Source organism: Neofelis nebulosa, chromosome 12 (assembly GCF_028018385.1).
Source record: "Neofelis nebulosa isolate mNeoNeb1 chromosome 12, mNeoNeb1.pri, whole genome shotgun sequence".
Taxonomy (NCBI): Eukaryota; Metazoa; Chordata; class Mammalia; order Carnivora; family Felidae; genus Neofelis; species Neofelis nebulosa.
This window is the reverse complement of record NC_080793.1, coordinates 85,054,308-85,076,931: the sequence shown is the minus strand read 5'-3', so window position 1 is coordinate 85,076,931 and position 22,624 is coordinate 85,054,308. Positions and strand designations below refer to the sequence as shown.

Genomic DNA, 22,624 nt, shown 5'->3' with positions numbered 1-22,624 from the left:
TACCAGGGGAAAACATGAGGTGGTGACATTAGCCCCAAAGCCCTTTCCAGCCTGAGCCTGCTGTGGGTAAACTCCCTTCCTTTCGGGCACTTTCAGGCCCTTTGCTTCCTTCGGGACACAAGTCTGGACAAATCTTCCCAGCCCCCGTTCTCTCTCCCGGGAGCTCCCCTACCTACTCTGGGCTCCACCAACCTGCCATCCCTTCTCAGATGCCCGCTGCTTGCTTTTCTTTACTTGTGTGCGGCCGTTTGTCAACTATATTGTTAGCCCCTCCATGGGGAGGGGCTGGTCTTCCCCTACTCAGGGCTGTGCCCCACCCCCAGTCCCCAGTCCCCAGTCCCTGACTCAGAATGAGTCACAATGGGTGCTTGACAGGGTTCCTCCCTGCATTCCTTGCCGGGAGGAACTACAACTATGACGGCCTGGCTGCATCAGGTTCTGGACCTGGTTTTTGCAAATTCTTAGACTTCCGTTCTACCCTCTGTAACCAAGACCTCTTACCTTGTGACCCAGAACATACGTGTGTGCACACACACGTATGTATGTAGTTTCATGAACTATTACTAACCATTGCTCTATGTGGTACAACCTGAAATTCTGGATTTATTCGATTTTTTAAAGGGCTTATAGTAACAGGGATTTTGCCACCATGACTGCGTGTGTGGAAAACACGATCAAGGGGAGACTGGCGAACGCTTGGGCGTGTCCACCACTGGCCGCTAGGGGGAGCTGACAGGCCAGGCCGTGCAGGGCACGAAGGGACAGCGTTGGTGGCTTAGACTGAGCAGTCTCAGTGCCGTTGGGACCTCAGGATGCCCACGCGAGCTCTCACACCCCTTCACGCCAGCGGAGCACATTCTGACTTCGGTTGACTTAGCTGAAAGAGCGGTGTCCTGTTTCACCCTCTCCTGGGGGGAGCCATTTAAATGTGTACCGTGCTGGGAGTAGGATTTTTGGCTTAGCGTTGGGACCGTCCTTCTCCGGGAGAAGGACAGAGCCCCTCTTTCTCCCTTTTTACCCAACTGCCCTTTAGATGTGTGACTGGCCGCCTTGGGCTCTCCACGAACACCCTGCAGAATCTGCCTCACGGGGCGGGTTCTGAACCGTACTCGGGCACCCTCCTCCAGACCGCGGCCAACAAGGCCTCTCCTGATTGCCATTTTGGCTGTGGGGCCACCTGGTCTGGTCTGGGCTCTCTCCCTGAAGCAGCCAGGAGAAGTCCACCTTAGTTAGCCACAGGCCATGGAATGTTCCAGCCTTCCTCTGTGAGGGCCAGGAGGGTCAGGGCATTGTCATCAATGGGGTGCCCGGTGTGTGTGAGTTACACGGTTCTACTTGTCTACGAGGGTGTTTCTCGTGCTTGATCAAAGTTATGATGCAGGCGGCTCGACCTTTCCAGTGGAACCCGGGAACACATGCCTCCATATTTTGAACAGATTCAGCAGACAGTTTAGACACAGAGTAGCCAGAGGGTTAGAAGGTGTGTAGGCAGTGAGGGCAAGTGGTAAAGCTCTTCACATCACTGGCAAGTGGTAAAGCTCTTCTCTCTGCCCACCGCCTCTCCGCCAGCCTCCACATGCACACCCCCTCAGTCAGCACAGCCAACGCCCCAGCAGCGTGGGGTATGTTAGGCTGGGAACAGCCCCCAGGGAGCGAGGGTAATGCCTTTCAGTAGCTGCCCCTACCCTGAGCCAGACTTACCTGGTAAGGCCTCAGAACAATCCCACGGACAAGAATTCAGAAAGGATTGCGGAGCCTTTTCTGTTGGCCACAGGAGGTAGCCATGGCCTGGGGTAAAAATAATGCTTTCGGCTAGGACCTGAAAGCCATGATTCACGCCAGTCTCCTCTTTGTTTGTGTCAGCAGGAAGCCAAAGGCTGTGGAGATCAGACTCCCCTACCGATGAGGACATGAGGACGTGCGGGAGGAATTGAGTTCCTTCCTCAGTCATGTCTCACCTTGACTGATCCTTCTCAAAAACAGCATTTGAAACCGGCTCCCGAGACTCTTAGGACAAGTCCTCCCTTCCGGCTGCTGCTGGGTTGCCAGCCCCATAATGTCCAAGCTACCGCTTTCTGCCTACTGCTGGAAGTTCACAGTCACTGGACGCTTTCAGCAGGTAAGTCTAGTTAGGGGCTCCCCTAGCGCGATGCTCACGGTACAAATGATGGTATGGCTGAGAAGTGACAAAGGCATCCACCGTGGAAAGGACTCTACAAACATCAGTTAGCCTCAAGGAGGGACCAGATTTATGGTCTCCACCCTTTCCCACAGGTGTTTAAAGGAGACCAATAGGTCTCCAAATCCTGGCCAGAACCACTTAGGGGAAGGATCTCACTGTGAAAAATGTATTGCATTTGATGGTTCCAAGTCCTTCATTCCTTCTATAGCCAAACATTCTGACTGTAGCATCGAGTGCTACTCTCTAAAGAGGCAGGACCTGTTTCCCAATCTCTTTGAACCTGGGCTGCTCTTGTGACTTGTTTGGGCCAAGAGAATGTCATGGAAATGATGGGGAACCAGCAGTGAGCCTGAGCCTGAAGAAGCCTTGTCTGCTTGTTTGTCTTGCTTCATTGTCATGGCCCCCAGAACGTTCTTGGGCTATTCAGCCAGAAGATACGAGTCACAGGGCTAAAGTCACCTTCTGTCAGCTGACAGGTACAAGGCAAGACTGGCCAAGGTCAGCAGAGCTGATGGTCAGTGGACCACTCAGACACTCAAGCAATAAATGCTCATGGTTGGGGCGCCTGGGTGGCTCCGTTGGTTAAGCATCCGACTTCAGCTCAGGTCATGATCTCATGGTTTGTGAGTTCGAGCCCCGCATCGGGCTCTGTGCTGACAGCTCAGAGCCTGGAGCCTGCTTCCGATTCTGTGTCTCCCTCTCTCTGCCCCTCCCCTGCTCGTGCTCTGTTTCTCTCTCTCTCAAAAATAAATAAACACTAAAAATTTTTTTTAATAAAAAAATGCTCATGGCTTTATGCCATGGGGGCTTTGAGGGCTGTGTGTTACACAGCATTACTGTGGCCACGATAACTGACATGCCCGCTTATAAACCAGAGAAAGATGCACCCTTGGAAGAATTATCAGCAGCAACGTTCGCCTTTTGCTGGTCTTCAAGTCTATAGATGTGTTTAATATCTTCGTAGAGACCACAGAAAGAGCACAAGAAGCGAAAAATCATTCTTTATTAGGCATCAGATCGACAGAGGTAGGAGTAAAGCCAAGAAAAGTGACATCGCATTTCCGCTGCTTCTGGATAACACGGGATGTCCCTATCCAGACGGCGTGGTTGCTTGCAGCAGTTAGTATTCTTCATGTTGGCATCTGGATAAAAACTCCTCTTCGTGTAGAGGTCAGTGTGTGCACAGATCATTGAAAGGTAGCCTTTATGAGACTTACTGGGAGGCAGTGGCAGTGTTTGGCTTCCTGAGTTTCAACGTGGATCAGACGCACAGATAAGAATCTGGCCACACAAAGTAATACTGGGGCGCCTGGGTGGCGCAGTCGGTTAAGCGTCCGACTTCAGCCAGGTCACGATCTCACGGTCTGTGAGTTCGAGCCCCGCGTCAGGCTCTGGGCTGATGGCTCAGAGCCTGGAGCCTGCTTCCGATTCTGTGTCTCCCTCTCTCTCTGTCCCTCCCCCGTTCATGCTCTGTCTCTCTCTGTCCCAAAAATAAATAAACGTTGAAAAAAAAAAAAAAAATTAAAAAAAAAAAAGAATCTGGCCACACAAATTCACGAATCCAAGTCTGTTGTTCCAGCAATCATAGGATTATTGGCTTCCTGAGCTGGAGTCCCCAAACTCTTAACACAGAAAGATAAATTGAAGTACTCTGTGCTACCTTTTGAAATATTATGCAGACCAGAAAACACCGCAGGGTTTTTAAGATCAACATCAAGCTTCTGGCTGTTTGGTTATATATCTGATCATGTATCCTGACAGTGATTGAATGGGGCATATGGAGGAACTTCATTAACGTTCTCTGGTCATTCAAGGCCTGCCATCAGTCAGCGTCAGCAAGTGTACTTTCCGAGAGTGAGTCTTGTCTCTCAGGGATTAATTTATAGATGGGGGAGGATAGAAACGAGTTGCCTCCAGTTTCCCTGGGAAACACTAATTTCTCCTCCCTCTTCTTACTCATCTCAACTCGATCTCCGACCCCAGAGCTGTGGACACGCAGGACACGTGCCTCTGGGTGGGGAGATCCCTCGAGTCGGCCCCAGGGGCCCCAGGGGCTTTCCCTCACAGATGTCCCTGTCTCTCAGACCTTGGCGTGAATGACCACAGCCCTGGCTCTGAGAAGGGAAACCACTGTGTGTCTCTGCCCACTGCAGAACAGCAACAGAGGGAGGAATTCAGGGACAGCAGCTGGAGGCACCAACACAGCACACCCTGTCCCTGGTGCCTCACTGGCGTTTCAGCAGGAGACGGTAGTTTTGAAATGAGCATTCACGAGGGAGCCGACACAGAGACTCAGGGGGATCAGCACGAATAAAGATTTCTTTCTTTCTAAGTGTAATGTGTGCATCATTTTTCTCGCAAGACTGCAGTGATTCAAGTCAAGTCCTCTGGCCGTATTCCAAAACCCAGTTCTGCAAGAACACCGGATTTCTAAACCCTCAATATATCCCACAAGCTCTACAAAGAAAGATCTGCCATTAGGCAAATGCAACTTTGTAAAATTTGTGAGCAAAAGGTCCACGGTGAACAAGCTAAGTGCTATGTCTCAGTCACGGGAAATCACGAATATTACCGAGATTAAAGATTATGGACGCTTCGGAAGCCTATCCAGCAAGTACTTGTGGTTGAGATAAGAGTCTACTTATGACATTCCCTGCCCGTGAGGAGTGGTTCTCAGGGTGTGGTCTCCAGACCGGCAAAATCGGCATCAGTGGGGAACCGGTTTAAAACGCTCATTCTCGGGGCGCCTGGGTGGCGCAGTCGGTTAAGCGTCCGACTTCAGCCAGGTCACGATCTCGCGGTCCGTGAGTTCGAGCCCCGCGTCAGGCTCTGGGCTGATGGCTCGGAGCCTGGAGCCTGTTTCCGATTCTGTGTCTCCCTCTCTCTCTCTCTGCCCCTCCCCCGTTCATGCTCTGTCTCTCTCTGTCCCAAAAATAAATAGAAAACGTTGAAAAAAAAAATTAAAAAAAATAAAACGCTCATTCTCGGGCCTCTTCCCAGACTGGCCGAATCAGAAGCTCTGGGCTGGGCCCAACAATCTGAGTTGTCACAAGTCCTACCCGGGATTCTGATGTGTGCTCAAGTTTGAGAAGTACACGTTTATGAGATACTATCTGCCTCGCGAGGTACACAGGATGATGGCTTTCCTTCCCAGACATCTAGTCCTTAGTGCCCTAAGGCGTCTGTGTAACGGGTTACCTTCTCCCTGTGCATCTAGAAGCCTACTGGCACGTAGTAGCTTTGGGAAAATAAGGAAAAGTGTCGAATACGTTGCTGTGTTCTGGACTGAGTCCACAGTGCGAGTGTTCTTATTGTCCACAACTCATCTACCAAGCCCTTCAGTTAGAGCAGCATCTACCTCCCTGAACCAATTTCTGTATCAACAAAGACAACTTCAGTCATGCTGTGGTGACAGATCGCCTGCAAACTCCCCTCATGTAACGTCATAAAGGTTCACTGATGGTCACAACACACCTGTAATCAGGTCGGCAAGGACACTGTACTCCATGCGGCACTAGGGGACCCAGGTGACACTTATTGCCACGGACACCGTGATGGGAGAAGGGGGCACAGTGAACCACGCCACGCACTGGCTTTTTGAGCTCCCACCTGGAACTGACACGTCACCTCCGCAAATGTGTCATTGCCAAAGCAATCACGTGACCGAGCCTGACTTCAGAAAGAGGCAGGTAGTACCCAGAAAAAGAAGCAGAACATCTGAGATCGGCCCAAGTGATCACAGTCCAGGGTTATGAGTGGGCCACAACCCCCATGTTGTGCAAAGCTGTGTTTTAACATTAAAGAGACGGTCGGGGGGTAGGGGGGAGCACCTGGATGGCTCAATCAGTTAAGCGTTTGACTTCAGCTCAGGTCATTATCTCATGGGTTCGAGCCCCGCATCAGACTCTACGCTGACAGCTCGGAGCCTGGAGCCTGCTTCGGATTCTGTGTCTCCCCCTCTCATGTTCTGTCTTTCAATAATAAATAAACATTAAAAAAAAAAAAAAAAGAAACAAACTATTCCTAGGGGCTCCCCAGCCCCTCACAGGCTCCCTCTCAGTAATCTCCACCCCCCCCCCCCCCCCGTTCCCAGTGGTAACTGTCCTGACTTTCAACGCCACACGTCAACTATTTTTTTTTTACGCTCATTCATTCAACTAGTGTTTGTGAGCCAGGCACCAGAACTTCTTAGTCTTGGCAGGTGGTGTTACAAACCCAAGTGTGACAGCTGAACTTCTGAGCTTCATTTTGGAAGATCGGCTTTTTTTGGGGGGGGGGTGTAGAGAAACGGTGACATATTTTATTTAAAGAAAAAAGGCTTAGGGGCGTCTGGGTGGCTCAGTAGGTTGGGTGCCTGACCTCGGCTCAGGTCATGATGTCGCGGTCTGTGAGTTCGAGCCCCGCGTCGGGCTCTGTCCTGACAGCTCGGAGCCTGGAGCCTGCTTCGGATTCCATGTGTCCCTCTCTCTCTGCCCCTGTCCTACTCACATTTCTGTCTCTGTCCCTCTCAAAAATAAATAAACATTAATAAATAAATAAATAAATAAAGCATAGGTTAATTTTGTACTTAATAGTGAATACAGAGTAATTTTTAAAAATAGGATTTGTTTCTGGGGCGCCTGGGTGGCTCAGTCGGTGAAGCCTCCGACTTCGGCTCAGGTCATGATCTTGTGGTCTGTGAGGTCGAGCCCCGCGTAGGGCTCTGTGCTGACAGCTCGGAGCCTGGAGCCTGTTTCAGATTCTGTGTCTCCCTCTCTCGCTGACCCTCCCCCATTCATGCTCTGTCTCTCTCTGTCTCAAAAATAATCATTTAAAAAAAAGAAAGAAAAAAGGCTCTTTTTTTTTTTTTTGAGAGTGCACACATGTGCACATGTGGGGGAGGGGCAGAGAGTAAGAGGGAGAGAGAGAATCCCAAGCAGGCTCTGTGGTATTAGCACTGGGCCCAATGTGGGGCTCAAGCTCACAAACCGTGGGATTGTGACCTGAGCCGAAATGAAGAGTGGGACGCTTTACCCACTGAGCCACCCAGGTGCCCCTGAAGGGTGACATATTTTAGATAGGATTGAGGGACTGGAGTCCTCTGAACTCACAGGGATCCAATCCAATTAGCGACTTGTCTTTATCACTTGTTTATTCAGGCACATGATTACACAGCAAGGCAGATGGATCACAGCCAGAGTCCCTCTGCTGCCTGACACGTGAGCAGCGAGTGGCCCGCCCGGCCGGTACTTGGTGTGGAGCTGCCTGACGACACTGGTGACAGAGCAGCACCTGACAGTCTGGGCTCAGGGGTCTCCTCTTGCTCTCCACCACACAGCCTCGTCCTTGCAGGTAGTTCTAAGGCAGGACGAGCTGGATCCTTCCGGGTTGGGGAACGGGGAGCAAGTATAAAATTTATTTTGGCTCGAATACAGAACTGGCGTTTGCTCTTTGGAATACCTCCTATGTGACTTCTGTCATTGGAAAGCGAGGGATACGGTTCCCATCCCTATTCGATCACTAAAGATCTGAGTCGGAGAGGCAGCGGGCAGCTGGTTTCTTCAAATGCCAGCTCCTCCCCCGATGTCCAATCGGACGCCTCTGTACCAGCACGTGGTATTTTCCGCTCTAGGGCTCCACAGAATCCTTGCTGGAATTCAGGCCGCGGGTCTCAGGGACACGACTCTAAGTGCTAATTCCACCTTTCACACTTCCAGAGCTGACTGTGCCTTCCCAATTCCCAGCCCCCTTCCCCATCCCGGAGAACCACCAGTGACTTTGGCGGGGAGGGAGCGTGAGCACGTGCGGCCCTGGAACACTGTGGCCACCGGCTCGGCCATATCCTTTTGTGGTAATCGTCTTTGGCAAAACGGACTGTAAATATATTTTTATAATCAGCTGGCTTCTAAATTACAGCCGTGTGGCATAATGGCAGAGTAAACATATGATTAGTAATTTCCTTATGGCAGGAAGTAGAACGGTCTCGGGCTGAGTCTCTGGCTAAGGCCCAGGGCTTAAAAAGAATTGTTCTTTCAGTACAAGAGAAAAGAGAAAACTCTTTCTTCCAAAGCCAAAGCAACGGGTCACGGCCTTCTTCCTGTGTGGAAACAGTTCTCCTTCCCGAGGAAGAGGGCAAGAGCAAGATGAACTTGGGAAAGTACTCCAAGAGCTGTCTGCACGCTCAACCTCTGTCCCTGAAGTACTGCCTTCCCCATGGCAGCCATGGTTCCTGGCCTTCTAGAAACGACTGCTCCGGAGTTACGGAAATGCCATCCAACACGGACACACACAGACTACCAGGGCTCCTTATACACCCAAGATAAAAGATGCAGCATAATGCCTCTTGTTTTGTTACTGTTGTCTCTGCCCCATCCAACTTGTATACAAAAGAACTACGGTAGTTCTCCTAATTTGGGACTAAAACAGTTCTCAGTGTGGACCAAAGGCCGTGTTGAGAAACACCTGGGCTGCTGCTGCTTCGGGTGAAGCTCAGAATGGGCATTTTCCCCAGGTCCTGCAACCATTTCTGACGCGTGCCGTGGACGCGGAAGTTCCCCCCAAACAGGCAAAAAATTACTCATTAGGACCTGATCCCATCTGCGAGGGTTACCACACACCTGCACACCCGCGAATCTTCCCGCCACAGGACTGGCAAGTTACAAGCCAGAGCCCCAGAGCCCAGCACTCCACTTATGGCGGGGGGGGGGGGGGGGAGCCCTGGTCTAGAACGCATACTCCTGGTAACTTTCTCCAGCAGCAAGGCTCCCCCAGCCCTCCCCACCCCCACACAGGGTTTAGTCCATTAAGCCACGGTGGAGCAGGACAAGTTGTATTTCACGTTTTTGTTGTGTTTTTTTTTTAATGTTTTAAATTTATTTTTGAGAGAAAGAGTAAGCATGTGTGTGAGTGGGGGAGGGGCAGAGAGAGAGGGAGACACAGAATCTGTCAGAATCAGGCTCCAGGATCTGAGCTGTCAGCACAGAGCCCGACTGGGGGCTTGAACCCACAAACCCTGACATCATGACCTTAGCCACAGTCAGACGCTCAACTGACTGAGCCACCCAGGCGTCCCTTTGTTTCTTAATGTTAAAGTCTCAAAGTTCCCACTGCTCTACCCTTTTGTCTAGGGGTGTCTTCAGCTTCTAATTTTCCAGGGTAAGAAAACAGAGGCTGTCACTTACAGGTTTAGGCTTCTCGTCACATCTGCCAGAAAACAAGATCGGGAGTCTCCAGCCCTAGGCCAGCCTCACGTGGGGGAACCTGCCCCAGTGTCCTGTCACACATTCCTTTATAGCCTTGTGGCTCAAGAAACTGCAGCTACACCAATGGGGGACAATCAGGATGGTTTATATAATGTGCCAAGATCCCAAGATAAAAAGCCTTGTAAGTGCCCAGTGTTAGCAGAGCAAACAAGGCACAAAGCAGAGCTCCCAGCAGCTAGATTCTGTATTGAGTTAAGACCACACTCCATGATAAAACACTCACTCATTTTCTTTTGCAAAATTTAGCATAAGAAATCTGCAATGAAGCACAGACGTAGGAATTTGTTTTCTCATGCACTGACATTATTAATGACTTCTCTTGTCAAACAGAACAAAACTCCCAGGACCACAAACCAGCAGAGATGCAGCCCTCCCTGCTCAAAAGGCACGCCATGCCATTAAAGGGTACCGAACTCACAGTGCCACTTTTCTTCACACACACAACCTTCTGCTTTAATTTATTGTGCTCTTTCAGGTCTGAAGGAGCTTGAATAACTATGCGAACTGAAATTTAGTGCCAATCCCTGAGCTACCCCGGGATGGACAAAGATGTTCGCGTCCCCAGGCAGCTGTGACTTCACTTTCACGGTTCATGGAAGAGGATGGTCCTTCTGCCCTAGATGTCCCGGCATGGGACTTGGGGGCCATCACATACGGCCCCAAGTTGGCCTCAATTCCCAGTGCTACTTTTCAGAGCTCCTCTGAGTTGTTCTCTAAACAACCACACCTCTAAGCCTGTGAAACAACAGGCTTTCTAGGAAAGGCATCGTGGTGCACACCTGCTGGGAACATCTGTTCTCTGGTCTCTTTCTGAAGCCCAGCAATGAATGAGCAGAGGAGAAGAAGGAAAGAGGAAGAAGGGAAAGAAACGTGCAAGAACCCGTGATGATTCTCCGGTACACCTGACTCTCATAAATGGCCTGGGTTAAAATTCACCACTGGCAACCGGGCCCAAGCACCTCATTTGCATTTTGGCGGCCACGCTTCTTCATTGAAACGAGATAGACTGGATCCCCTTCACTTTGTAGAAAAGGCTGCAAGGCAGGTGCAGTCACCCAGCAGCTGTACCCGAAACCAGGACCAGAGGCCTGACAAGAGCTAACTCGTCGCCTCCGCTCGGAAGTTACCTGTCTGATGAGCTGTGTGCCTAATAAGGCCTTAAATTTCCGACTCCCGACGTGCAACCTGAGTAACGGGCAGAGCCATGCAAACGCAGTGCTCTCAGAAGGTGTCTCGTCTCGTCCAAGTGCAAGACCAGCAGGCCAGCAGTCCCTGCTGGCACAATCCGTCAGCTTTTGCTGCCACTGCTGTAAGTCAATAGGATCGGGCAGACAGCTGTCAGAGATGAAGCCGGGACAAGCAAGAGCACTTAATGAAATTTTATTTTGAAAATATGGCAAGAGTCTAAGGCACTTCAAACATTTAAATACATTTAAGACCAAAGTAAATGTGACATGGTGGAAAGGAATCCATAAATACGTGGAGAACTACACTATGTTTCTCTAGAGGCAAATATATAGCCAATTCCTCTAACGTGATTCAACCCTTGTCATTAGGTACAGATTCGTGCAATTATTAATTAAAAACATGGTAATGTTACACGTACTTCTTCATGTCTCAATGACGACGGAATATAAAAGGTGAAAATACTGTGTCAATTTTATATAGATGCCTTTTTATATATAAAAAGTCATATAATAACACCCACCCAGATAAACCCAACCGAAAAGCTTTCTTTTCATTAAGTTTTGTACTTTCCGAGAGTTCTGTCTTCTATTTTTAAACCATGAATCTACCAGGCCAGGCCCAAGGTGCTGACGATTGGTCATCTCCACTCCCTCACTTTCCAACAGTGAAGACAAAAGGAAAATCAACAAAACCCTCCCGGAACGGGATTTTCAGAGCTTTCCAATGGCTCCACAAGGGGTAAATATAAATACTTGCCGACAATTGCTAAGAACGCCAAGCCAGTGAGAACCTGACGCTTCTCGCCAGTGGCGAGGGCGGGAGAGAAGGGAGTAGGGGCTGCCCGCTCAGGTCAGGTCACCGTATCCTACGACTGTACATAACGGAGCAGAGACTCGACAGCAACAGAGACGGGGGTGGGTGCGCCCCGCGCACAGTGAAGGCGGCCAGGTGGGAGGCGGGGTGTGCCGGGCGGCACACCCCTGCTGGCTCCGCCCCCACCGTGCAGCTCCAGGCTTCCGCCCTGGCTTACCCGTTCTGTTTGCTGGTGAGCTCAGGCACAGTACGCATACATTCAGTATCTGTCACCCCAAGAGGAACAATTAGCAGCTTAGTGGTGGCATGTAAATGGACGGCTATTTGCATATAATCAGTCAAATGAACTCCGGTGGGTGGGGCCAGGAGATGTCTTCCTTCCAAGCCTGGGGGTGCCCTAGAGACCAGGAAAGGAAAAAAAAAGGGGGGGGGGGGACAGTTAATGAGTGACCTCAAGCAGATGTGTCCTCTATAACAGGGGCTGTGCCCGCCACAGCTGACAACCACCTGTGAGCCAGCGTGAGGGCAGCTGGGACAGGGGACACAGACCCATCAGCAGGAGCTGCTCTGAGCAGCTGTCCGGCTGTCCTGGGAAGTCGCTGTCCCGCTAAGAGTGGGCTCTGGGAACAGAGGTTGCTGCTTACTGTCTGCTTTAGGAAAAATGCCAGGAACGTAGCAATATGTACTCACGGGCACACGATGTGCCACTTGGATAATTCTGTCCAGAAATAAACCCTTCACGTGAGGAGGGCATAAGCGAATGTTTGCTTCTCAAGGACAAGCAGGTGCCCAGCCTCTGTGCTGCTAACCATCAGCACTCCTGGCCTTGTGGGCGGGGCAAAAATCATGAACTCTCAAGTTCCAGACTAAAACTCCCATTTTCAGAATCCTCAGAAAACCCCCACTGCCTGCCAGCTCCCAAAGAGGTGGGCCGGCCAGCCTGCTGGATTTCGGCCTGTTCACAAATGTCAAATGCACAACACTGACCGGAGACTGGGCCTTCGCGAAGTTGACATGGGCGTACAGGAGAACGGCGATGTCCTTGTGTCCCGCCTCCAGGGCTATCGAGAGTGCCGTGCTGCCATCCTTAAGGAAAGAACAAGCCAGGCTGGGTTTCTCACACTTACAGACAGCCAAATGGGAGCAAAACAAATACTTTCCAAGAACTGATAAAGTTCCCAAAATTTGTTCAGTTCTTCAGGAGACTTTTCCGGACCTCTGTGTGCTAAGCCCTAAGGACGAATGGGGCACAGCGTCCACAATGGGGAAGTCCCAGTTGGAGAAGAATCACCTCATCCCCTCTGGCTCACGGTGGTTAGAGTGTAGATGTGTGCATAGTACGTGCTCAACAAATGCAGGCTGCCTGCAAAGAAATTTCTCAACTATTCTTCCTACCAGCTGGGGGCTCTAGGGGAAGATGTGGGTGGAAACATAGTTTCCTTTTTCCTTATATTTCCAAGGGAGCAGGCAATACCACAGTGTGTTCTGACACCCTGCAATTTGTCAAAGATCTTTTAGCTTTCCTCTTCGGGAAGGAGTCCCTCCTCCAGCCCTGATCACCCCCAATCGAATGCTGTGAATCCTGCTGCCTTGCAGAAATACATCTTATGAAAACATGTGGGTGGGGTGTTGGGGGGGGGGGGCTCAGTTGGCTAAGCTTCCGACTTCCGCTCAGGTCACAGTCTCCCGGTTCCTGAGTTCGATGCCCGCATCTGGCTCTGGGCTCAGAGCCAGGCTCAGAGTCTGGAGCCTGCCTTGGATTCTATGCCTCCCTATCCCTCTGCCCCCCGCCCACTTGCACTCTGTGTCTCTCAAAAACAAACATTAAAAAGAATTTAAAAGAAAAGTATGGGGAGAAACACTAAATATGGAAAAGTTAAAAAGTTTCCAGTTAAATGTTTGGTTCCCATTAAATTGCAGGGATTTAGAGGATGTAAAGGAGGAATAAAGCAAAAACAAACAAAAAACAAACAACAAAACCCCAGCACAAATTATTTTCCGTCTGGTCTTGGAATAAGGATTCCCTTATGGTCCCTAGCAGCAGGAAACAATTCCCATGTGGCTGGCATCTACGGTCCTTCCCTCCCACCCAGAATACTCGGAGCGACTTGTCCAGGGGAGGCCAGCTGCATGCCCTCGTCTTCCGTTAAGCATAAGGAAGCAGACAATTAGCTGAGGTGGCCAGCATTTCCGGAAGCCACTGCGGTTCTCTGGCCTCTTCTTACCACATTTACAGGCTGTTCTTTGCTAAGCGAAGAGTAAAGTATAAGCAAACGAAAAACAAGACACATGAAACACAAACTGCTCTTGAGGAAAGGGGAGGTGGAAGCTGTCTCCCTGCTCCAGCGGAAGGCGTTCACTCCCAGGGAAGTGCGTGCATCTGCGGAAGCCCGTCAGCCCTTGGTACCAGTAAATACCTGCACGGGTTTGCTCTTCCTGCTGGCTTGGGCCCACAGGGACCCGACATTAAGTGTAAAAAAGGATATTTTCCTTCTAATGTTTTAGTGTTTTGAGCTGAAGGAAGCTCTGGTCCAAACCTGTGCTCCACAGAGACAAACTTTCCAAAATAGAACCAATCCAGCCTGACCTCTGTGACCTTTGCACTTGGAACCATGTCACCACCCAAATATTAGTTCCTGTGCCTTCACCTGTTGGTACTCCTCCCCTTTGATCCGGAGACATCCAGAAGCTGCAACTTTCCTTATGACGTGTCCCGGGCCAGGGGTTATCTCGAACAGGGACAGCTCAGGAACCGGGAGAACGGATCGGATGCGGAAGATGGAAAAGCAGAGCAGGAGTGGGGGAGATGTGCTCAAGGGAGCCGGGATGGTCTGGAGGGCCTGTGGCTGAGGAGCTGCATGAATCAGCCACTCTGACGGGCCCCAGGGAAGGGCAGGCTTGCCTTCATTTCACGGGTGGGAAAGCGTTTCAGTGTGCTAACAAGTGGATCAAGGCATGCAATAACCCAGCCCGGAACAACTCGCAGTCCAGATTTCCAGGACTGGGGACCTGGTCCTCTCTTCTTCGTGGGCCTGCAAGTTGCCCACGCTGGCTCTATTCTGTGTTGTAAATCTGTTTATGGCCCTTCGGCAAGCTGGTTCTCACCCATGCCCGTCACCCCTCCTCCTGTAACGAATGAGGGGGCCGAGGCCCGCTGACCTTCCTGCCTTCCGCTCTAGTTGAATCAAGTGTCAGTTTGCACACGGTAAACGGTGCCAAGCCAGACAGGGAAAGGAGGTGGCCCGGACCACAACAGAAATCCCCACAGAGCATCAGGGAGGGAGGATGTGCTCTTTCCCTTCCCCGTGGCCCCTGCAGGGCCCGTGGGAGCCACTTACGTTGTCTTCCAGGTGGCCATTGCAGCCCGGCTGGGCCAGCAGCAGCTTGACGATCTCCACGTGCCCGTGCTCACTGGCACACATGAGGGCGGTGGAGCCCTCGTCGTCCTGGATGTTGACGTCGGCCCCGCAGGCCAGCAGGCCCTTCACCATGTCGATCCGCCCGTGACTGACGGCCAGCATGAGGGCTGTCTGTCCCGCCTGTGGGGAGGCACGGCGGGGCGCTTCAGCGGCACATGCTGGCAGACTAGGGGGGGGGGGGGGGGGGGGGGGGTGGGAGTGGTGCCAGACTGGGGCGGGAGGTGGGGGGATGGCATGACGACACAGGGAACGAAGCACATGTGGGATTAACGTGGGGCTGTGCGGTGGCAGGCACGGAGGGAGAAAGAGTTTCTCACTCCGAGCTAAGCAACGTCAAGTAATGGGTCAGTTTTCGCCTGTCGCTGGCAGGATCTATCGGGTTACAGCAAGAAGCTGGCAAGTTCAAAGGTGCTTCAAAGTCCAACTGTGAACACATCTGCACCACGCACGCTCTGCTTACGATATGGAGACAGTTGGGAAGCAACTGTCGCTGAGCAGTCGGTGGAGACTCCCGGGCCCCCAGATGCAGGCTGACCTACGGTTTACATGCACACTGCTCCCAACAGAGGCAGCGCCAAGGCCGGGGAGTGGGGAGCCTGCAAGGTGAAGCTGAAGCCAGTACCTCACAGCTCTGCCCAGTCGCTATGGACCGCCACGCAGCCGCGCGGACACGAGGCCGGGCCCCAAAGCGCATGTTCAGCGACGGGAAGCACGGCCCTGGGCCGCACAGGTCAGAGCTGCGGAAGCGCATGCTCAGCAGCGGAAGCGCGGCACGGTCTGGGGCGCATGCTCAGTGTTGGGAAGCAGGGCCCCGGGCCCGCGCGGGTCTAGAGCTGCGGAAGCGCATGCTCAGCGGTGGAAGGTGTGGGTCAGAGCTGCGCAAGCGCGGGCCCGGGACGCAGCGCGCTCACCTGGCTGGCTTTGGCATTGACGTCCCCGCAGCCGAAGAGCTCTTCCACGACACGCATGTCCTTCTCTGCTTCCACCGCGGCAAGGGCTGCCAGCATGATGGGGGTGTATCCCGCCTTGTTCTGGTGGTCCACGTTACACACGTCTGCAAAGACAAGTGTCCCTTTAGGGAGAAGCCTTCCAACAGCGTCCCTTCTCCCCAGCACCTGAAGGAACGGGGTTTGGAGGAGGCCAGTGAAATGGCCTCAGGTGCTCCAAGTCCCAGAGTGACTCAGACGGAAACGCAAAATACGTTTTCATGTCAAACCAAGAAAAAAGGTCTCTTTGGTACTGTGTGAGGCCAGAAGCAGCAGAAGTGACAGTAAGCTTCCACGGCACCTCTTGTTCCCAACTAGTGGCTGACCTTCAGAAGCTCCGAAGTCAGGGGGCTTGGTCTAGGAAATGGTTGCTTTGAAGGGTCAACAAAGATGTTGGGATGTGGATATTAATCTATGTTAAGGGGACCCCTGTTTTGCAATGAAGAAGGCAGTGAAAGCTACAAATACTTAGGAGGGACTTGTAAAGGCTTATGCAGAGAACACCGTGGTGTTACCTGCTCAGCCATCAGTACCTGTTCTGACACCCTGATTTTGCTACCCTGACTTGCTTGGGGCCCTTGGAAGCCGGACTCCAACCCCACGACACCTATCAAGCTGTTCTAGGAACTTGGTCTGAGAGCAAATGCAGTTAAGAAACCGTGAGGACTGACAGACACAATAAACCCGACCTTTTCCATTCCTGTAATTCTTTTTTTTTTTATACATATTTTTTAATGTTTATTTATTTTTGAGACAGAGAGAGACAGAGCATGAACAGGGGAGGGTGAGAGAGAGAGGGAGACACAGAATCTGAAGCAGGCTCCAGGCTCTGAGCTGTCAACACAGAGCCCGATGCAGGGCTCGAACTCACGGACCACGAGATCATGACCTGAGCCGAAGTCGGACGCTTAACCGACTGAGCCACCCAGGCGCCCCAGCCATTCCTGTAATTCTTAAGGAGGCTTTGGGGGCTCAATTACCCTTAGTAAATTCCTTTAGCACTTTCTAATAAAATGAAAGGAATGGAGAATGCAGGAAAGCAGCTTTCACATGTGACCAAATATAGTCAAAATGTTCAGGATGTTTCATCGTTAAGGGGTGAAAAGAGAAGGTACTACCACAAAACGTCCCTTGAGTTCTAAAATAACTGCATACCAGGAACATGATGGTATTTACACAAGGGCATGTTTTTTTATGTAAAAAGGGAAAAAGAAAAGAAAATGCTGGGTGATGGAGAAGCACGTGGGCAAACATGCTCTCAGAGGCTCCTCATCTGTGATGTTCACTCCCTCACAGATGGTTGCCAGTCACCCACGTTCACCAACACACCGTATGGAGCCCCAATCACAGCCTATAATGGTGACCAGTACAAAGCTAAGTAAACCCAGAAGGGTGACTAACCAAAGCCATCCAACAATGGAGTTGAAATCATTTGATTTACCAAAATATCTCATCCACACAAATTTTCCAAGGGTAGATTAAACTGTTGCTTTCAAGAGCAAAAAATCTGAAATCTGTTTAGCTTTTCTGGATATTAACCACTTTTCTGTTGAGAAAACAATGTGGCCTGACAGTACCAGCAGCTCTGTTTATCCTCTGGGAAGGAGGCTTGGAATTCCTTCTCATTAGATGGAAGCGGTTTTAGCCTCACATAGCCCCATATGCTGGGAATAAGCAAACTTAGAAAAGACGATAAATCTGCCCAGTTACTTCTCTGCATTAATTCAATTTCCCCAAAACAGAGTAGAAGAAATTGGAGAGTTGAATCAAGAAACAGTACATGAAAACTGGACAATTTTATTGCATATTCTAAATCAAATGTTCACACTGTTCTCACTAATTAGACCAAAGTACTATAAGTTCTGTATCAGTCACATACTAGAAGTAAAAATATGTATTTCAAAAATAAATCAGAGTCACTTGGGGACTAGGTGAACCACTGGCTGCTCTATTTGAACAAAAAGTTGGAAGCTCCCAATTTTCCAAGGGGACCCCTTCTATCTAGCACACCCTCGCTTCATGTTTAATACACGTCAGAGGCTATATTCTGGGATGGGATATTCCAGTTATAAACAAGATTTGTCACTGTGCTCATTACTATGGCTCAGAGAGAAGAATAACAATTTCTTCACTCTATGCTGAGTTGTCAATAACAAGGTATATTTTGGTGGGAATAAAATTGGTGATGATTCTACTATAATCTGGTATAGTGGCTTTGCATGGTCCCCATCTCGGCTAACTGTACATATCTGTGAGGCAGTTGGATGGAGTCGGGGAGCCAGGACAGGAAGAGCAGCCTGGGGACACCAAAGCTGTGACTCTGGCCCTACGAGCAGTAATCTGTCTCCTGAGAGCGCACCCGCCCAGCCTGCATGACTCAGCTCAGGAGGGACCCTGAGTCATGTTCACCTCCAGGGATATACCTCGCCTGAACGCAGTGGAACTGCAGCAAGACTATCCTTAAAACCTCCCCTCCAAACAGACCTGGAATCCGTGCCACCCTGCTTTGTTTCCATTTCACGCCTCCCCTCAGTGACTCAAGGATGACATTCTTGGCCACATCATGCGGAAGAGCAATGGAAAGGGTGTTAGGGTGGTCACAGAACTGAGGTGTGGCTCAACCAGCCTCTTTGAGATGAGTCACACCCCAAGTGCTGAGGGGAAGAGACCAGGACGGCCAACGCACCGGCGTCCAAGAGCAGCTTCACGATCTCGAAATTGGAATGTGACACGCTGTAATGGAGGGCCGTGTTGCCGTTGCCATCCGCCATGTTGATGATGTGGCGCAGGACGTCCGGGGAGACGGCCTCAAAAGCAGCTATGTAGTCCCCCACCATGGCCGGGCAGGCCGACTTCTGACTGGATACGCGGAACCACTCGTGCTGCAGGGTGTTCAGACAGGACCGCTGCCAAGACACCAGCAAGGGGCATTAGTTCTTCTATTTATAGACCTTTCTGAGACCCAGCTGCAAGCCCAAGAAATGAGGCCTTTTATAGTCAGGGTGCGTGCAGTTAGAATTTGCTTTCAAAGAATGACTAATGAAATGCAGAGCCCTAAGAGAAGCCTCAAACTCCAAACTGGAGCGTCCCTCCTGCTTTTCAACGACAGACACGTTCTAACTTCTAAAGAAGAGGTCGGACAGCAATACTCAGGAGCTCCACCAGCAAGGTTCAAAATCTGGCTCTGCTACTTGTGGGCCGTACAATCCTGGGAAAGACACTCATTCTGTGCCTAAGTTTACACATCTGCAAAACGGGGATGGTAAGAATACCTTTGCCCCACAGCACTCGCCAGGAGGACAAACGAGGCAATACACATGAAAACGCTCAGGCCTGGCTCCAGTGATTACCGAACTATTAATATTACGTAATTGTGCTGGCCCTGCACCTGATTTTCAGAGTAGTCAGGACAGAAGAAGTGACCTCACCCACACTTGATGATGCTGCTTTCTTCTTATACAGACCAACCTCAACTCCTTCAACATCCCCACAGCACTGGGCTGGGAGACTGTAAGCGTGTAGTCAGTTCATTGTCACTCCAATCCCAGATACAAACATTCAACCACGGAAAGGGCTTAAAAAGCAGGTCCCAAACAAATGACATTTCTCATTCAGGATCCTCTGCATCTGATCACGCGCCCCATGCGCCCTCCCTTGGGCTGTGGACACATGAACATGGCGTTTGTTTCCTGGGCAATCAAGTCAATCCCAGACCGTATGAAGTTCAGTGAAGACTGTGGGTAGCCACTGCTGGTGATGGGAAGAGCTATAACACTTCTTCCATGAGCCCTCTTTTACATGAGTGTACCATCCATTCATTTGTGCTTTGCTTGTTTTTTTTTTTTTTTTTTTTAAGTGAGTTCTGTGCCCAATGCGGGGCTTGGGCTTGGGCCTCGTGATCTCACGATCCCAAGATCAAAAGTCACGTGCTGTACTGACTGAATCAGCCAGGTGCCCCTTGTTGCTCACTCTTTAAAGACTTCAAAATATATCAGAGAAAGATGGACCGCCTCTGTCAAAAGCACCAGAACCCAGGAAGTCCCCTTTCTACAGAGGCTGGAGCTGGAATTGTACAGCTTCCGTATCTTTATCATCCTGCTACCGATTATTCAGTTTTAGCCCATTCGGTCATACTTTGGGCCACCTGGTAAAAAGGGTCCTGGGTTGGAAAAAAAATGTTATCACATGTTTTCTTCTGCTCACTCTTTTACATATTCAGATTTCCATTTCTCTGGAGTCCATCATCACGCAGAGGGAAGGGAACTGTGTCGTCTGGGTGACGAAGTCTGTTACGGATACGTACGTGCTGTCCTGTGATGGTTACCTGGCCCCGGCAATGTCATCACTCAGGTGTCTCCCACTTTTCACAGAACAATGCTTTAAACACTTTTTCACCAAGTGGGTTCAACTTAAGCAAAAAGGTACTGAGCACAGAGTGACATGTGACATGTGACAACATGCTTGGCAACCTGGGGCCACAGCACCAATATTTTGGGAATGGTAGAAGAAAAAGTCTATTATGGCTATAAGACCTAGGGTTCAGAGGCACCAGTTTTTAAGTTTAGGTTAAACCTTGTGGGAAATATGAACACTGCAGTGATGTTTCCTGGTTTTGCTATTTGTGACTGAAGCACAGACAGGGATTTAGTTTATGCTGATGGAGTTCAACATGTGGTTCTGTGATCCCTCTAGGTCAGGGGTTTTATTTAGTATTTCCTTCTGTAAACATCACCGCCATGCTCCTTCCTCAGCACACTAATTCAATGTCAAGACACAGCTGGCTCTGATAAATTTAAGTTTCTATAGCAATGTAAACAAATGGGTGAAGAAAACATAATTTAACAAAAAGGATTCAGAGAGGAGAAATAAAACACGGACCAGGACTTGAGACAGGTAAAATCTAGCCCCAGTACTAACTAGTAGCTAGTTAACTAGCTCTAGACAAATCTCATAATCTTTAGGGCCTCAGTTAAGACAGGATAGACCAGAATACAGTGGCCTCACAGGTGTGCACGCCCAGGGACCTCTCATGCCTGTGATGGCTGTCACCAGCTCTTCTTCAGATTGTGTGTGTTGTACATGATGAAAACTGCGCCTTTCCAGGATTAGGCAGCCCCTGAAGTCCCTTCTTGTTCTAACATTTTGGTTTCATAACTTTATAATCCTCTGAAACTTAGAAATCAACTTTCTCACTGGCTGCTGACAGATGTAGCATAAAACTTCACATTAACAAGATGCAAATATTCAAATGCAAACTGGATCTAACGTAACTGAGAATTTACATTTTTCTCACTGTGCTGCGAGAAGTGTCCGTCAGAGGGCCAGTCTGACTGCGAGAGGAGTTGCACCTCCAAACGTCATCAGCACACGAGGGAGCGACGAGCTCGGCCATGGTATCAGAGGCACCATCACCATGGAAACGCTCACCTGTCCTTCGCTGGGCCATTCGTGTGCCCAAAGTGACCCCCAGCTTCTCTGCCGCGTGTTTCCAAGTCTCTCAAAGTGTGCGACAATGACAAGTACAGCCACTCCTAAGTTTAAAAATAGTGGCTGCCTGCATTCCGCATCAGAACTTAATACACAGTTTCATAATTGAAAGGAATGCTGACCTCGGCCCAGAGAGGTTGCTTTGAAAAACACACGCCAACTTGAAAAAAAAAAAAAAAAAAATTCTGGTGACTCTTCTCCCTGGATGACAAGGTTCTGTGAGCAGAAGCAGAACCTGTAGAAAGCTGACGCCTGACTGCAGTTCGCCTTCCGTTCCATGGGTGTGAGGCCCACTCGGCATACACGAGTGAGAAATAGTTCAGGGAAAGGCACACGAGTGACAACAGCTCAGGGCAGGCAAGAGACACCCTCACAATGGGGTCCACTCGGGTCCTTTGTACGGACTGGGGACAGTGTCTGTAGGGAAGACTCACCATGTCCTTGCTGGTCAAAGCTTTGGGGTCATTTATGTTATTTTTCAGTAAGTTGCATGCAGATAACATCTTTTCACTTAATTCATACCTAAAAGGGGACAAGACAAAAGAGAGCTTATGTTTGGCCACAAAAGGAACGGCATTTTTATTTCCAACTCTACAGTCCTTTAAAACACAAGAGGCCCCAAGTTGACCTGGAGCAGGTCGTGGTGGTATAAGGTGCTTGCCTGGAGGTCACACAGGCGTCCCCAGGCATCCAAGCATCGAAGCCACTGCACAGAGCCAGTGTGTCCAGCCAGAGCTCAGCTCTGGCCATACGGGTAGCTTTTGGCTTCACCTGTTTGGCCTTTATGATAGTGTGGACTAACATCTGGAGATTTTTCCCTCCTTCTGTTCTAAGTTCTCAAAAGTATTTTCAATCGTAAGGGGTTGACGCAGTCTGTGTTACCACATATCCGTTATGCTGACCAGTAAACCACACCTGTGAACTCTGCAAGTGTGGAACCCTCCTGAAAATATCAACTTAAAAATTGCATGACACATGGTACACAAATTATATCTCAATAAAGCTGTTAAAAAAAATCTAGATGTGAAGATCCTGAGCCACGTGAAAATACTTGGAAATATAAACTGGAAACACTTACCTTGTATTCATGTAGTTAAACTTCCATTTGCACAATTAAATAGAAGTTTAGTGAAATGTTCTATTTATACTTCACACAGTGGAAAAACCATCCTGAAATTTCCATCTGTTCTAGTCTCTCCTGTTTTATAAGCATTGATTCTCTATTTGCTAACAGTCTGTAAAATCTGCTACATTGTTAGATACGTTTCAATCAGAGTATTCATTTGATATTTTAGCTGCTGTTCAGGA

General features: G+C 49.9%; 1 protein-coding gene and 1 long non-coding RNA gene across 4 annotated transcripts in view; one reads left to right on the top strand and one right to left on the bottom strand.

The window, feature by feature from the left end:
• Positions 1–398: 398 nt before the first annotated feature.
• On the top strand, positions 399–7,612 carry LOC131492109 (uncharacterized). The gene is made up of 3 exons (XR_009251857.1): positions 399–536; positions 1,867–2,119; positions 7,321–7,612. It is a non-coding gene; the product is annotated as an uncharacterized LOC131492109 (long non-coding RNA).
• A 3,175-nt stretch (positions 7,613–10,787) lies between these two features.
• The window catches only part of KANK1 (KN motif and ankyrin repeat domains 1), a 210,605-nt gene continuing 198,768 nt past the window's right edge, over positions 10,788–22,624 (bottom strand). For all 3 annotated transcript variants that reach the window (XM_058695771.1, XM_058695772.1, XM_058695774.1), the window contains 6 exons: positions 21,751–21,838; positions 18,516–18,735; positions 15,755–15,897; positions 14,763–14,963; positions 12,412–12,510; positions 10,788–11,821 (listed from right to left, as the gene is read on the bottom strand). In XM_058695771.1, the coding sequence (XP_058551754.1) occupies positions 11,759–11,821; positions 12,412–12,510; positions 14,763–14,963; positions 15,755–15,897; positions 18,516–18,735; positions 21,751–21,838 (814 nt within the window). In that variant the 3' untranslated portion in view covers positions 10,788–11,758. The remainder of the gene's footprint in view (positions 11,822–12,411; positions 12,511–14,762; positions 14,964–15,754; positions 15,898–18,515; positions 18,736–21,750; positions 21,839–22,624) is intronic.